A 13,014-nucleotide genomic window follows, 5' to 3' on the forward strand; every position below is an offset into this window, starting at 1 on the left:
GCGCGGCGGGCCGGGCGGTGATTGGCAGGCGCGTGGGCGGGGCGCGGGCGGCCCGGCCCCGCCCCTCCCGGCGCGGTCCCCTCACGGCGGCGGCTCCATTTTCTCGCGCTCCCGCGGCCCCCGCGCAGCGCCCGCTCCGCTCAGCCCCCGGCCCGGAGAGCCCCGCCGCGACACCGCCGCGCCGCCATGAATGAGGAGTACGACGTGATCGTGCTGGGCACCGGCCTCACGGTGAGGAGCAGCCGCCGCCCGCCCGCGCCTCGGGCCTGCTGCGGGCGGCCGCCGCCCTGCCCCGCCCCACCGCCGCCCCCAACCCCCGCCATCCCCGGCTCCTGCGGCTGAGCCCCCTTCCCATCCCTCACCCACCGCGGCCCCGCTGTCCTTTCGCGTGGTTATCCTCCCCAGCCGGGGTCCGAGCCCCCTCGCCTCGGGCACGGGGGTCCCGGTGCCCCCCCGGGGTGGGTCCCTTCGGCAGTGTCTCAGCTGATTATCGCCCCTCTCACCCCGTTCGGCTCGTTTTCTTCGGCTGTCACCTCTACATCGGAGCCCTCCCTCAGCCCTTTTCGCGTCTCTGTCCCCTCCCCATCCCCCATATTACCTTGGGGGTCTGGTGTGTGGGACCCCCTCGGGGTCCTTCCCCTGTCCTTAATGCTCACAGCAGCCACCACCTTCAATCCCATCCTCACCTCATAATCCTTCCCCCCTCTTTCCAGCCCTGCCTGGATTCCTTCCCCCCCATCCCACATCTGAGATGTGTGACCCCCCAGGGGACCCTCTTGGTCCTTTTCCCCATTATTAATTATCCCAGCACCCCCCATCTTCAATCCCACCCTGGATCCTTCCCTCCATTCCAATCCCATGTTCCTTTCTCCCCCTATCCCAAATATTACCTGGGGGTGTGTGACCCACCCCCACAGGGACCCTCTGGATCCTTTCCTACATCATTAATTCCCACAGCACCTCCTGGTTTCAGTCCCACCCTGGATCCTTCCCCCTCATTCCAACCCTGTCTGGGTTCCTCCCCACCATCCCCAATATTATCTGGGATGTGTGACCCCCCCAGGACACCTGGAGCCTTTCCCCCATCATTAATTCCCACAGCACCCCCCAGCTGCAATCCCATCCTGGATCCTTCCCCCCCATTCCAGCCCTGTCTGAGTTCCTTCTCCCCTCCATCCCCAATATTATCTGGGATGTGTGACCCCCGGATCCTTTCCCCCATCATTCATTCTCCCACCTTCAATCCCACCCTGGATCCTTCCCCCCTCATTCCAGCCCTGTCTGGGTTCCTTCCCCCCTCCATCCCCAGTATTACCTGGGGGTGTGTGACCCCGCAGGGACCCCCAGGGTCCTTTCCCCCGTCATTAATTCCCACAGCACCCCCCGGGTTCAATCCCACCCTGGATTCTCCCCCCATCCCTCACTGGCCCCCCCAGTGGGGTTTTTACGTGATCATAACACACCCTCGTGTTTGGAGACCCTCCTTTCCCCATCCCAATCCACCTGGATCCCCCTTCCCGATCCCGATCCCAATCCACCTGGATACCCCCAGCTCCCGGGGGGCCCCAGGAAATGCGGTTGTTTTGCGGAGGGAGCGCGGGGGGGGGGCGGGGGGAGGACTCGGACAATAAAACGCCGACGGGGATTTATCGCCTTTCCTTTATTTTTTACATGATTATCTGATTTTGTCCCGTTCACACATCCTTCCTCCCCCGGAACGTGCCGTGGCTGCAGGTCCGTGCAGGGTGGAGGCAGCCGTGGTTATCCCCCCCCTCCATCCCCGTTCCCGCTCCGCCTTTGCAGCCTTCGGCTCCATCCAGCCTGACTGCAGCAGGAGGGGGATGGGAGAGGCTGGCGAGCCTGTCAAATCTCCCTTATCCCCCCTCCCCAAAAAAACCCCTTTTCCCTGCTTGATGGCGGTGCTCCCTGAGGAGAGCTGCCAGCTGATGGGGGCGCGGCGCGGGGAGGGGGATGAGCCGCCGAGGGGCTTTGTCCTATTGTGGAGGATGCAGCCCGCGCCGCAGGGAAAAACATGGCAGTGCCGCCGCTCCTGACTCTGCTGGAGGAGCCTCCCGCTTCCCGCATCCCTGGAACCCCGGGAGAGGGCGGCTCGCAGGTCACAAACACGAGGCGTTGTGTGAGGGAAGAGGGAGAAGAGAATCCCACACGGTGGAGAGAAACGGCCCTTCCTGCTTTTGTTCCCGGCTGTGAGCGGGGAAAGGTGGAAGGACAAAGGGATGTCTGGGGATTTCCCCCATTTCTCCCCGGAGATGGGCAGTACATTGGAATCCACACCTTTCCTCCCGTGGTTTTGGGGCTGGGACTGACGGGGCTGCTGACACGCAGGACCCCTCCCCGAGGGCACAGCTGGGTCCTCATCCCCCTCTTTGGGGGTCGGGAAGAACAGGAACAAACCTGGGATGTGGCACAAAGGAAACCTGCCAAGTGTGGAAGCGTCTTCCCAGCTGCTGCCGTGGGGGACACCCCAACTTTCCTGGTTGCTTTCATTCCTCCCTCTCACGCCCTTCCTTTGGAAGGCTCAGGAGGAAGAACCCTCTTCCCTTGGATAGGGAAGGCTGGAGTGTGCCCTAAAAGCTGTCCCTGGCTCAACCAAGCAGGGAAAGGGCCTTCTGGGGAGGTGAAGTATAATGAGCTTCCAGTGGAGGGGCCTCCAAGAGACCCGACTCCATTAACATGGTAATTTATGCTTTAGAGGGAGCGGTATCAGGTTGGTGAACACGGGGCTTAATCTCAAACTGACAAATTCCAGTGTAAATTTGACAAAAGGCCCCTTGTGAAATCACTTTTAAGACAAGCTCCTGCTAATGAGCAGCATTCGAGTTAAATAAATTTGGGCCTTATTTTGAGGTGTGCTGACCAAACTCCAGAGCCTGGGAATGTGCAGGGGCACCGATGATGTGCTGGTCTTCCCTCTGAAATACTAATTAGGATGGACTTCGTCTGCTCTGGAGCAGCTGCTGTGGAAAATAATGGAAAGCAGATGTCCTGGTGCAGCCAGGATGTTCCCCATCCTAAAATTCCAGTGGCTGGCAAGTGGTATCAGAGCAGAGCTGGATCAGGCTGGGCCGCAGGGCTCTTCCACAGGCAGATGAGGCATCCAGCTGGAAGCCTGAAGGTTGCTCTTCCAACCGTGGTCTGGTCAGGTTTCCCGAGGAGAAGGAAGTGGAAGCACTTCCGGTTGTTTCTTTGGTTTCCCACAGAGCCTTTTGCTGTCCTGGAAGTTGTGGTGGTGTTCTCTGGCACGAGCGGGCTCTGGTCCCGGAGCCCCAGCAGGCCACTGCTGTAGCCCTGAGGTTGTGCCTCTGAGGTTGTGCCTCTGCTGCTGCTTTGAGGGGGTTTCTTTCCCTTTCCCAAGGGAGGGTTCAGGTGTCGGTTTAAAGGGGGAAAAGGAATTGTTGGAGCCTTTGTCCAAGAGCTCAAACACACCCACTGTGGTGGCGGTTCCGGTTGGGTCTGTGGGGCCACCCCTGCGTGAGCGCACGTGGGAATTCCACGGGGGTGGGTCTGGAAGCGCAGCAGGAATATTTCAGGTGTTAATCTCTTCCTCAAGCAACGAGGAGGGACTAAGGCAGCTTTAGGACTGGGATTACCGGCGCTCCAACTATTTCAGCTTTTCCCTTCTGCGTGCTAATCAGAGACCCCCTTGCAGTGCCAAGCTCGGGAGATGTGTCTGAGCACTCGGGGGAAAATAATGCCAGTGCCTTTGTAGTCCTGAGTGACTGCTGATACAACAGCCTCCAGCTTGCACGAGTGTGATGAACTGCTCTGTGCTGGGGGCAGGTGTTTGCTGCCCCAGAGCTGGTGGATCCTCCAGCTGCCTCATTCCTGGTGGGAATGGCTCCTCCAAGGTGCTGCAGCCCTAATAGCTTTAAGGTCCGTGATTAGGCTCGTCATGTGCGTCGTGCATCGTGGATTAGGGATCATCTTCCTGCAGACCTGCTGCGCAAACAGGTTTTAATCTGGCATGGGGATCCCAGGCTGGAGAACTCCTTGGGCTTGGGTTTTCACCCTCTGCTTTTCAGCTCACCTTAATTTGCACCTCTCTGGTCTGGAGGTCTGGAAGTGGCTTGGTAGTTCCTCACCGGGATATCTGGGAGTTGTGTTGTGCCCTGTGACGGGTGTTCCTTCTCTGCCTCTGTGCTTCTCCCACGTGGGTTATTTTCCATGACTTTTGGGGATAATCAGCCCCTTCTGTTCAGCCCCAGCAGGTGAACACTGCTGGGGTTTCACTCTTTGCAGGCTGAACTAAGCTCCTTACCTGCCAGCTGCCTCCCTGCCTTAAAGCTATTTAAATCCATCTCAGGGATGCACATTCACTTTCTGTGGGAGCAGAGCAACCACACTCTGGGGCAGGGTGTATCTAGTCCTGCAGGCACGGGCCTCGTGTAAATAAAGCACCTCCAAGTGACTGCGAGGACCAAGTGGGGACTCACCGTCCTCTGGTAGCTCAGGGATTGTCCAGGGACAGTGAGGGGTTTGTAGGATGAGCTATGGGGATTGTCCAGGGGCACTGAGGTGTTTGTAGGATGAGCTTGGGATTGTCCAGGGGCACTGAGGGGTTTGTAGGATGAGCTATGGGGATTGTCCAGGGGCACTGAGGGGTTTGTAGGATGAGCTCTGGATTGTCCAGGGGCAGTGAGGGGTTTGTAGGATGAGCTCTGGATTGTCCAGGTGCAATGAGGGGTTGTTTGGCAGTTTGTAGGAGGAGCAGAGCTCTGGATCATGCTGGAATCCGGCATGGTGGATGTATCCAGTGTGTGATGGGTTGGCACCCACTGGACAAGTTCCTGTGTCCCCCGGAGCAGAGGATCTGCAGAGGTCCCTCCCAACCCCAAATTCTGTGCCTTGCTGGCCCCAGCCCGGCCCTGCCTTTGGAAGGAAGAGCCCTGGTGGTGGCAGAGGCTGCTGTGGAAGCCACAGGGCCCGTGCTCTGTCCTGCTCAGACAGAGCAGCGCTGGCTCGGCTCTCCGTCGCTGGCTGAGCCTTTCCGAGCTGCCGCCCTACTTGGAGGAAATCCATGGAAACCTCCTTGCCTCCCTCCATTCCTCGAGGCTCTTGCCTGCTGAAGGTCTATTCACAACCAACCCCTGCACACGAGGGAAGAGCCGACGGTCTTAAACGCTCCCGGAAACAGCAGCACCTTCAGGTCACTGCTGTTGTTTTTTGCCGTGGGTTTGTGCTGTCTGCACATCCCCAGTGCCCGTTTGTCCCTGGTGCTGAGCTCTCCAACCATTTCAGCGGCCGGGGTGGTGCTGCAGACACCAGGGCTCGCTCTGTCGTTCCCTGAGACACAATGAGCTCTGGGGAGCTGTCCTGGCAGAGCTCTGGATTACAGTTCCATCAGGGTTGCGCTTTCCGTGGAGAGCGTGCTCCTCTGGATACCTGGAGCTCTCCCTGCTGTGTGCTGCTGCTGCTCTCAGCAGCTGCTCTGCCTTCCTCTTTGCTCCATGTTGATATTTCTGCACAGCCAAGCCCCTCCAGATTCGAACTCTTGATGCTTCCCTTTTTTCACTTGCAGCTGAAACCCTTCCCAGCCCTTCCCATATCAGCCCAGGCTGTTTGTTTTCCTCACTGCCTCCCCCCCAGACCAGGCCAGGACACACATCCAGCGGTTCCAGCGGCCGGGGAGAGCTGCAGAGGAATTGCTGAGCTGGGAGGATGACTCCATTGTGCACCCCGTGTGTTTCATGGCTCGGGAAAGGCTCAGTGGGATTCCGGGGGATGGAAGGGCCGTGTTAAACGAGCCTGGGATGAAATAGGAGCCGAGTGTCTCCAGCTCAGTGCCCGTGGGGCTGTTTGATGGGTATGAAATAAGATGGAGGAGGTGCTAAAGGGCTCTTCCATCTTCTGCTGGTACCCAGAGCCGGGCTGGGGAAGGGACACAGGCTCGCTGTGTGCATTTCTGGGAAGATGGAGCACGGGCTGCTTTGAAGTTAAATGGAGGAAGGAAATCAGCTGACAGCCAGGGCAGTGACTGGAACTTCAGCAGCTTTTGCTGTGGCTTTAATTCCTCCCTTTGATACTCATTTGGTGTGAAATCCTGGTTGGCTCCCTCGTGGCTCAGCTCCAGCGTGGCCACTTGGAGCCTGTGCCACCATCTGGCAGAGCTGGTGAGATGTCACAGGGGCAGAGGATGTCAGGGGGGAGCAGGGCCCCGACCCCGGGGCTGTGAGGAGCTGGCAGAGGAGGGAGGCAGCCCCACGTCACACGTGGTTAATCAGTGACAGCGGAGCTGACACCCTGCAGCCACTCTCACTCCTGCGGCTCCTCAGCCCTTGAGTGGTGTCTTAGCACAGGGCTTGGGCTCTCTGCTCGTTCTCCTGTGTGGGGAAGCAGCAGGAGCCTCGCAGGACTCGGGTGGAAGGTGCTGGAAGGAGGTTTCGTGGGCAGTGCCGTGACCGGCTCTCCACCACCCACGTGGTGATCACAAAGCCACGTGGGCACCGTGTTTGCCGTCGCCCCTCGACCCCAGGGATTCACTCTGGAGTGTCCTTGCTGTGCCCTGGGCAGCTCCAGCTTTGTCCTCGGCTCCGTGGCTGGATTGGGGTGGCACCCTGGTGGGTGACAGACTGGCAGCAGTGCCTTGCTGTCCCACCTGGAAGCAGCAGAACAGCAAATCCTCGTGCCAGCAGTCCCTGCCAGCCACCCCCACACCTTCAGAACCAAGGAACCCCCCCAGAGCTGCCTTGGAGGGGCTTGGTCCGTGGCCGGGGAAGTTGTAGATGATTTTACAGCTTCCTTTGCACCGAGGGTTGCCTGGAGTCAGGATTTACACAGCGTGTAAACAGCGCACAGTGGGAGACTTCTGGTGTTTGTGGTGAGCCTGTGTGACCGAGTGACACCTGCCTTGGCCAGGGCTGGAAATAAAGCTCCTGAACCCCACTGGGGGAGGGACACAGGAGGAGAGTCCTGGGTGAGGTGCTCAGGGAGTGGATGTGAAGGATCTCACAGAGACACAGATCTCTGCCAGGAGGGCCAAGCTGTGAGGGAGCGTCTTCTCCACTCCTGGGAGTGGGGACCTCTCCCAGCAGCTGGATGGGGGGTGTTACAGGCTGAGTGCTGAATCCAGAGTCATGGAATGGTTGGGGGTGGAAGGGACCTTGAAGCCCATTCCAGTAGGCCAGGCTGAGCCAGCCCTGATGTGAGACGTGGCTGGCACCTCCCGGGTAGATGTGGCTGCTGGTGAGCAGGAGCTCAGCGCAGACAGGTCTGCTCCTGGGGGGAGCTGAGACACAGCAAGATCAGTCAGACCTCCCTGCTAAGCCGTCCTAAGCACGCAAACACTCGAGGTTTCGTTAAGCTCTTTGGCTGTGAATGCCAGAGCTGGGGCAGAGTCAGTGTTTTGTGGGATTTAGGGAGGCCTCGGCTGGTTCTGCAGGTTGCAGCTTGGGTGTGCTCTGGGCCGAGTCTCAGAGCCAGCAGCTGAACTGCTGCTCCAAGGGATCTCTGCACACAGAGCAAGGCCTCTGCTGAGGTGATAAACCTCCCAAATGCCCTAATTTATTCTTTACAAACGGATAAAGAGAAGCTGTAGATTCTCCCACGTGTCCCGGTGTGGCCAATATTAATGGCTGAGGTTTGGGGAGACTGATGAAGTCCAAGTAAGACTCCATGCCCCTGCTGGCTCATCCTTAAACTGACAGGTGGTGGCTTAGGAGGAGAGATTTCCCAGATCTGCCCCAAATGCATGAGATTCCCAGAAACTTCCTCAGTGCAGGTGGTGGTTGTGTAGCTTTAACCCCTTGGTGGCCTGCCCAGAGCACAGACTGGTGGGGGGTTCATCTGCCTCCAGGAGGTGTCTGAATTCCCCAGGGAGGCAACTGCTGTGTCTGTCCACGGGGCATTGCAGGTGCCTGCACACAGCCAGCTGTCTGAACATGCTCTTCCCTAGGAAAACTGGGAAGGAGGAGGCTCCAGAGCAACTAACCCGTGCCTTGCACCCCTTCCCTCCTGCAGGAATGCATCCTCTCCGGGATCATGTCCGTGAACGGCAAGAAGGTCCTTCACATGGATCGCAACTCCTACTATGGAGGGGAAAGTGCATCCATTACCCCCCTGGAAGATGTAAGTGTGGAGCTGGCACCACTGTTGGGAAAGGGGCTTTATTCCCGGTATCCCAGGCGTGGATTTCCATGTCATCACTCTGCAGGGTTTCCTTGGAGCGAGGATGTTTTGTGGTGCTTCCTCCCCAGTTAATAGAAGGGGAGACACGAGTGTGTGTTTGTTGTTACAGACAGACTTGTTCTCTGCAATTCCCAGCTGGAATTCCAGCATGGAGCACTGCAGAGCTGTAATGCCCTGGATCCAGAGCTGGGTGTTAAAACCCCACCTAAGTTGTAAATATTGACTAAGGTACCTCATGTTAAACAGTATTTCGTCTCCTCAGGCTTTAAATTCCCAAACTTTAGGTCTTGGAGGAAGAAAGGCTGGAAGAGCAGAATAACCCTGCCTGGTTCTCGCTGTCCCAGCTCCCTGGGTGTGTGTGTGTGCTGCATCAGAAGCCAAACTGGAGCTAAAACTCCGGCCAAAACCCAGCTCTGAAGGGCCTGTGTTCTGCTGGGAGCCGTGGGGGTGGAAAGTGTGTTCATGTGTGGGAGGAGTGACCCCCAGGGAGGTTTCCCAGGCTATAATGAGGTCTGTATTCTCTCTCCAAAGCTCTACAAAAGGTTTAATCTGCCGGGGACTCCACCAGAATCCATGGGGCGGGGAAGAGACTGGAACGTGGACCTGATTCCCAAATTCCTCATGGCTAACGGTGAGCGCCCCTGGGCCCGCAGAGGTCCCTGCTGGGGGCTGGGCTGGCACAGACCCCCTGGCACCCTCAGTCCCCAGCCCGCTGTGGGGCAGTGCCACCGGGGCTGGCGAGTCCCTCTGCCAGAACCCAAGCACTGCTGGCTGGGCACTCATCCCTGGGGCATGAGGGGCTGTGCTGGGCACTCATCCCTGGGGCACGAGGAGCAGGCTGGGCACTCATCCCTGGGGCACAGGGGACAGGCTGGGCACTCATCCCTGGGGCACAGGGGCTGTGCTGGGCACTCATCCCTGGGGCACAGGGGACAGGCTGGGCACTCATCCCTGGGGCACAGGGGCTGTGCTGGGCACTCATCCCTGGGGCACGAGGAGCAGGCTGGGCACTCATCCCTGGGGCACAGGGGCTGTGCTGGGCACTCATCCCTGGGGCACAGGGGCTGTGCTGGGCACTCATCCCTGGGGCACAGGGGCTGTGCTGGGCACTCATCCCTGGGGCACAGGGGCTGGTTGGGGCCAGGCTGGCTCAGGGTTAGGGAGGTGCCAGCCAGGCCCGCTCACTCCAGGCCCAGCTCAGCTGGAGTGGGTTTGGGAGAGCTGCCTCGGGAGCGGCTCTGGCTGCGGCCCCACTGCCTGACCTGTGCCACCCCCTCCCCCAGGTCAGCTGGTCAAGATGCTGCTCTACACAGAAGTGACCCGTTACCTGGACTTCAAGGTGATCGAGGGCAGCTTCGTCTACAAGGGGGGCAAGATCTACAAGGTGCCCTCCACTGAGGCAGAAGCTCTGGCATCCAGTGAGTAGCTGCAGCTCCTTGTGTCCTCCTGGGCCTCCTGGCCCCAAACAGAGGCAAACCCCACGTCTTGGGATGCTCTTGATGCTCCTCATGTTTTAAGGAGCATCCTCAGGGTTCTCCTGCACCTCTTTGACTTTAAACACCACTTGGAGAGGGAGCCTTGGGCTTCCCAAGCCTCGAGTGATGGTTTTTCTTGGAGCTTCCCAACAGAACTGCCTGTTCCGTGGCCCAGCTGGTGGGAATGTGGTGGAATAGGAGGTTTTTATGTCTGGAGTTGGTGCTCCCAGCTCTGCCATAAATACTTAACAGTGGATCCTTGGTGGAATTGCCTGTGTGGAAAAACGTCCCGAGCGAATTGGAGTGATAATTACAACTCAAACCCGCTCAAATTTCACCCCTCTTCCCATAAAACCACTGCTCCTTCACAGTGGCTTAGGAGATCCTCCAGGAGCTGGTGGAGGGCGTTCCAGGGGCTCCAGGTGTGGGATGTGTTCATGGCATCTCTACAAAGTCTGGTGATGATGAAGTGACTCCTGCAGTCAGGGCTCCGGGTCAGGAGGTCTGAGCCTTGCTCGTGGCAGATATTCCTGTTTGGTGAAGCAATCAATTGTTGCTTGGGTTTGGGCTCTGAGAGACTCGTCCTGGCAGGAGCAGGAGGTGCTGCCTCGGCCCTCCTGTTCCAGCAAGCCCAGTCTTGCCTCCCAGTTTGGGGAGGATGAAAATGCCTCGTCCAGTCTCGTGTTTGAGGCTGGAACTGATGGGACAAGGGGCTGGGCTTAAGCTGAAGGAGGGTTAGATGGGATATTGGGAAGGAATTGCTGGCTGGGAGGGTGGGGAGGGGCTGGAATGGGTTTCCCAGAGAAGCTGTGGCTGCCCCTGGATCCCTGGGAGTGTCCAAGGCCAGGCTGGAGCAACCTGGGACAGTGGGAGGTGTCCCTGGGGTCAGAACTGGACGGGCTTTAAGGTCCCTTCCCACCCAGAGCATGCCATGGTTCCCTGTGTGGAACCCCCAGCAGTTCCTCCCCCCGTGTGGCCACGGAGCAGCCCCATGGTGTGTCCAGCAGTTCCAGCACACCCCTCGTTTTCAGGCTTGATGGGGCTGTTCGAGAAGCGCCGGTTCCGGAAGTTCCTGGTCTACGTGGCCAACTTCGACGAGAACGACCCCAAAACCTTCGAGGGCGTCGACCCCAAGAAAACCACCATGAGGGACGTGTACAAGAAGTTCGACCTGGGCCAGGACGTCATCGACTTCACCGGCCACGCCCTCGCCCTCTACAGGACTGACGAGTGAGTGGGGGCAAATCCCACTCCCAAATTGTGGGCTCTCCCAAATCCGGGATCGGAGTCACTCCCGCCCCAAATCCTGGGATCGGAGTCATTCCCGCCCCAGATCCCCGTCAGAGTCACTCCTGCCCCAAATGCCGAGACTGGAATCACTTCTGCCCCAAATCCTGGAATTTGGGCAGCTGTTTGAACGTTGAGCATTCCTTGGGTTAGGGCAGCGCCTCCTTCCTGATAGAACTGGTGACACCCAGCGGGAGCAGCTGGGGGTGGGAGGGAAACCTCTGGGGAGGTGTATCCCGCCGGAATTGCGGGCTTGGGAAGCATCCCAGGGGCGTAACTGTCTCCGCAGCTACCTGGACCAGCCCTGCCAGGAGACCATCAACAGGATCAAGCTGTACAGCGAGTCCCTGGCTCGGTACGGCAAGAGCCCCTACCTGTACCCCCTGTACGGCCTGGGAGAGCTGCCCCAGGGCTTTGCCAGGTGAGTCCCAGCCTGTGGGATCCCCGTTCCTGCAGGGATCAGGGTGGGGTGTGGGGAGCCAGTGCCACAGCTTCCCGAGATCCCAGCACTCTGGTCATGAATGGTGCCGTCAGGGCCTTGATCCAGAACAAATCCTGTGGAGATTCCCTGCTCCTGGGCCCGTGTCTCGCGGTGCTGGGTGTGGGTGTGCAGCAGCCACTCCATCCAGGGGTTGGGTTTACCCTGGTGTGTCCTGCAGCTCCTGCACGGGGGGGGATGCACCGAGCAGGTCCTTCCCAGCTGGATGGAACTGCCCTGGGAGCTGGCCCTGAGCGCCGGCTGGGCCCTGGCACAGAGGGGTTCAGAGGGGGGTTTGGAACAGCTTTAAGCCTGAGGAGGGGTTTGTCCAAGTGGAAGAGAAACTTGGGCTTGGAATGGCTGATAAAACCCGAATTCAGAGCTGTAGAAAGGGCTGAGGGGAGTTAAACCCAACCCTGGGCCTGAGGGTGTTAAACCCCACCCTGGAGCTGTGGAAGGGCTGAGGGGAGTTTGAACTCATCCTGGAGCTGTGGAAGGGCTGTTAAACCCACCCTGGAGCTGTGCAGGGACTGAGGGCAGTTTTAAACCCACCCTGGAGCTGTGCAGGGACTGAGGGCACTTTCCTCCTGCAGGCTCAGCGCTATCTACGGAGGCACCTACATGCTGAACAAGCCCATCGAGGAGATCGTGATCGAGAACGGCAAAGTGGTCGGGGTGAAGTCTGAAGGGGAGGTACAGTCCCTTGCCTTCATTCCTTACTCCCTGCCCTCCATGTTTTCCCTAAAAACGGAGGCTTTTGGTCACAAATGTGAATAAATGTAGTGGAAATCCCATTTTCCCAAGGGGCTGGTGCTGCTCTCCAGCTCACTTAAGGCACGTTGTTGTCCTGGGGTGAGGATCCATCCAACAGTCCCGCTCCAGGGGTTGGGATGGAGCGTCCACGCCCTGGCAGGGTTGGGAAATGAGGAAGGGGCTGTTCCTGTGTCTGACCCCGACACTCAGCCCTGCCCTTGGACAGCTGGCACGTGGCCTTCCTGCAGCTGCTTCTGCACCTGGAGACATAAACTGGGAATGCTGGCAGCCGCCTGGAGGCTCTCCAGGCGCTCCTGACTGGAGCAGGGGGCACGGGAGCTCTCGGTGACGCGTCCCCTCGGGTGGGAGCGGAGGGGACGACCCGCACCAGGGCGCGGTGTGAGCCAGTGTGGGTGGGCTGGGGGCTTCAGGTGGGTCAGCAGTTACAGGATCAGTGCTGACGTGGGCTGGCCCTCGGTGTGGCAGGTGGCCCGCTGCAAGCAGCTCATCTGCGACCCCAGCTACGTGTCAGACCGCGTCACCAAGGTGGGCCAGGTGATCCGGGTCATCTGCATCCTCAGCCACCCCATCAAGAACACCAACGACGCCAACTCGTGCCAGATCATCATTCCACAGAACCAGGTCAACCGAAAATCAGGTGGGTGGCGGCTGGGCCGGCCGGGCACGCGCTCCGGGGGAAACCACGCCGGGAATGGGCACTGGGGTCCTTCCCGGGATCTTCCGGCCCCAGCAGGGCTCTGCTTCGCTTCAGAGCGGGGATGGGGGAGCTGGGAGAAGCCTGGGGGGGAAAACCCTGTGAGGAACCTGCGGGAGGGAAGTGCCCCAGCCAGGGAGAAGTGGGGGAGGAGGGGGAGG

At 59.3% G+C, this 13,014-nt stretch overlaps 1 protein-coding gene across 1 annotated transcript; it reads left to right on the plus strand.

The window, feature by feature from the left end:
* Positions 1 to 61: 61 nt before the first annotated feature.
* Positions 62 to 12,796, plus strand: LOC114071944 (rab GDP dissociation inhibitor beta; the record flags this gene model as incomplete). Its single annotated transcript, XM_027909833.1, has 8 exons — positions 62 to 231; positions 7,978 to 8,085; positions 8,677 to 8,776; positions 9,429 to 9,563; positions 10,652 to 10,850; positions 11,197 to 11,328; positions 11,979 to 12,078; positions 12,625 to 12,796. Coding segments are annotated over exons 1-8 (991 nt in total), but the record flags the coding sequence as incomplete, so codon positions are not given.
* Between the last annotated feature and the right edge of the window lie 218 nt (positions 12,797 to 13,014).

Source organism: Empidonax traillii, unplaced genomic scaffold (genome assembly GCF_003031625.1).
Source record: "Empidonax traillii isolate 1590-97213 ecotype Southwest subspecies unplaced genomic scaffold, ASM303162v1 scaffold2460:size23898, whole genome shotgun sequence".
Classification (NCBI taxonomy): domain Eukaryota; kingdom Metazoa; phylum Chordata; class Aves; order Passeriformes; family Tyrannidae; genus Empidonax; species Empidonax traillii.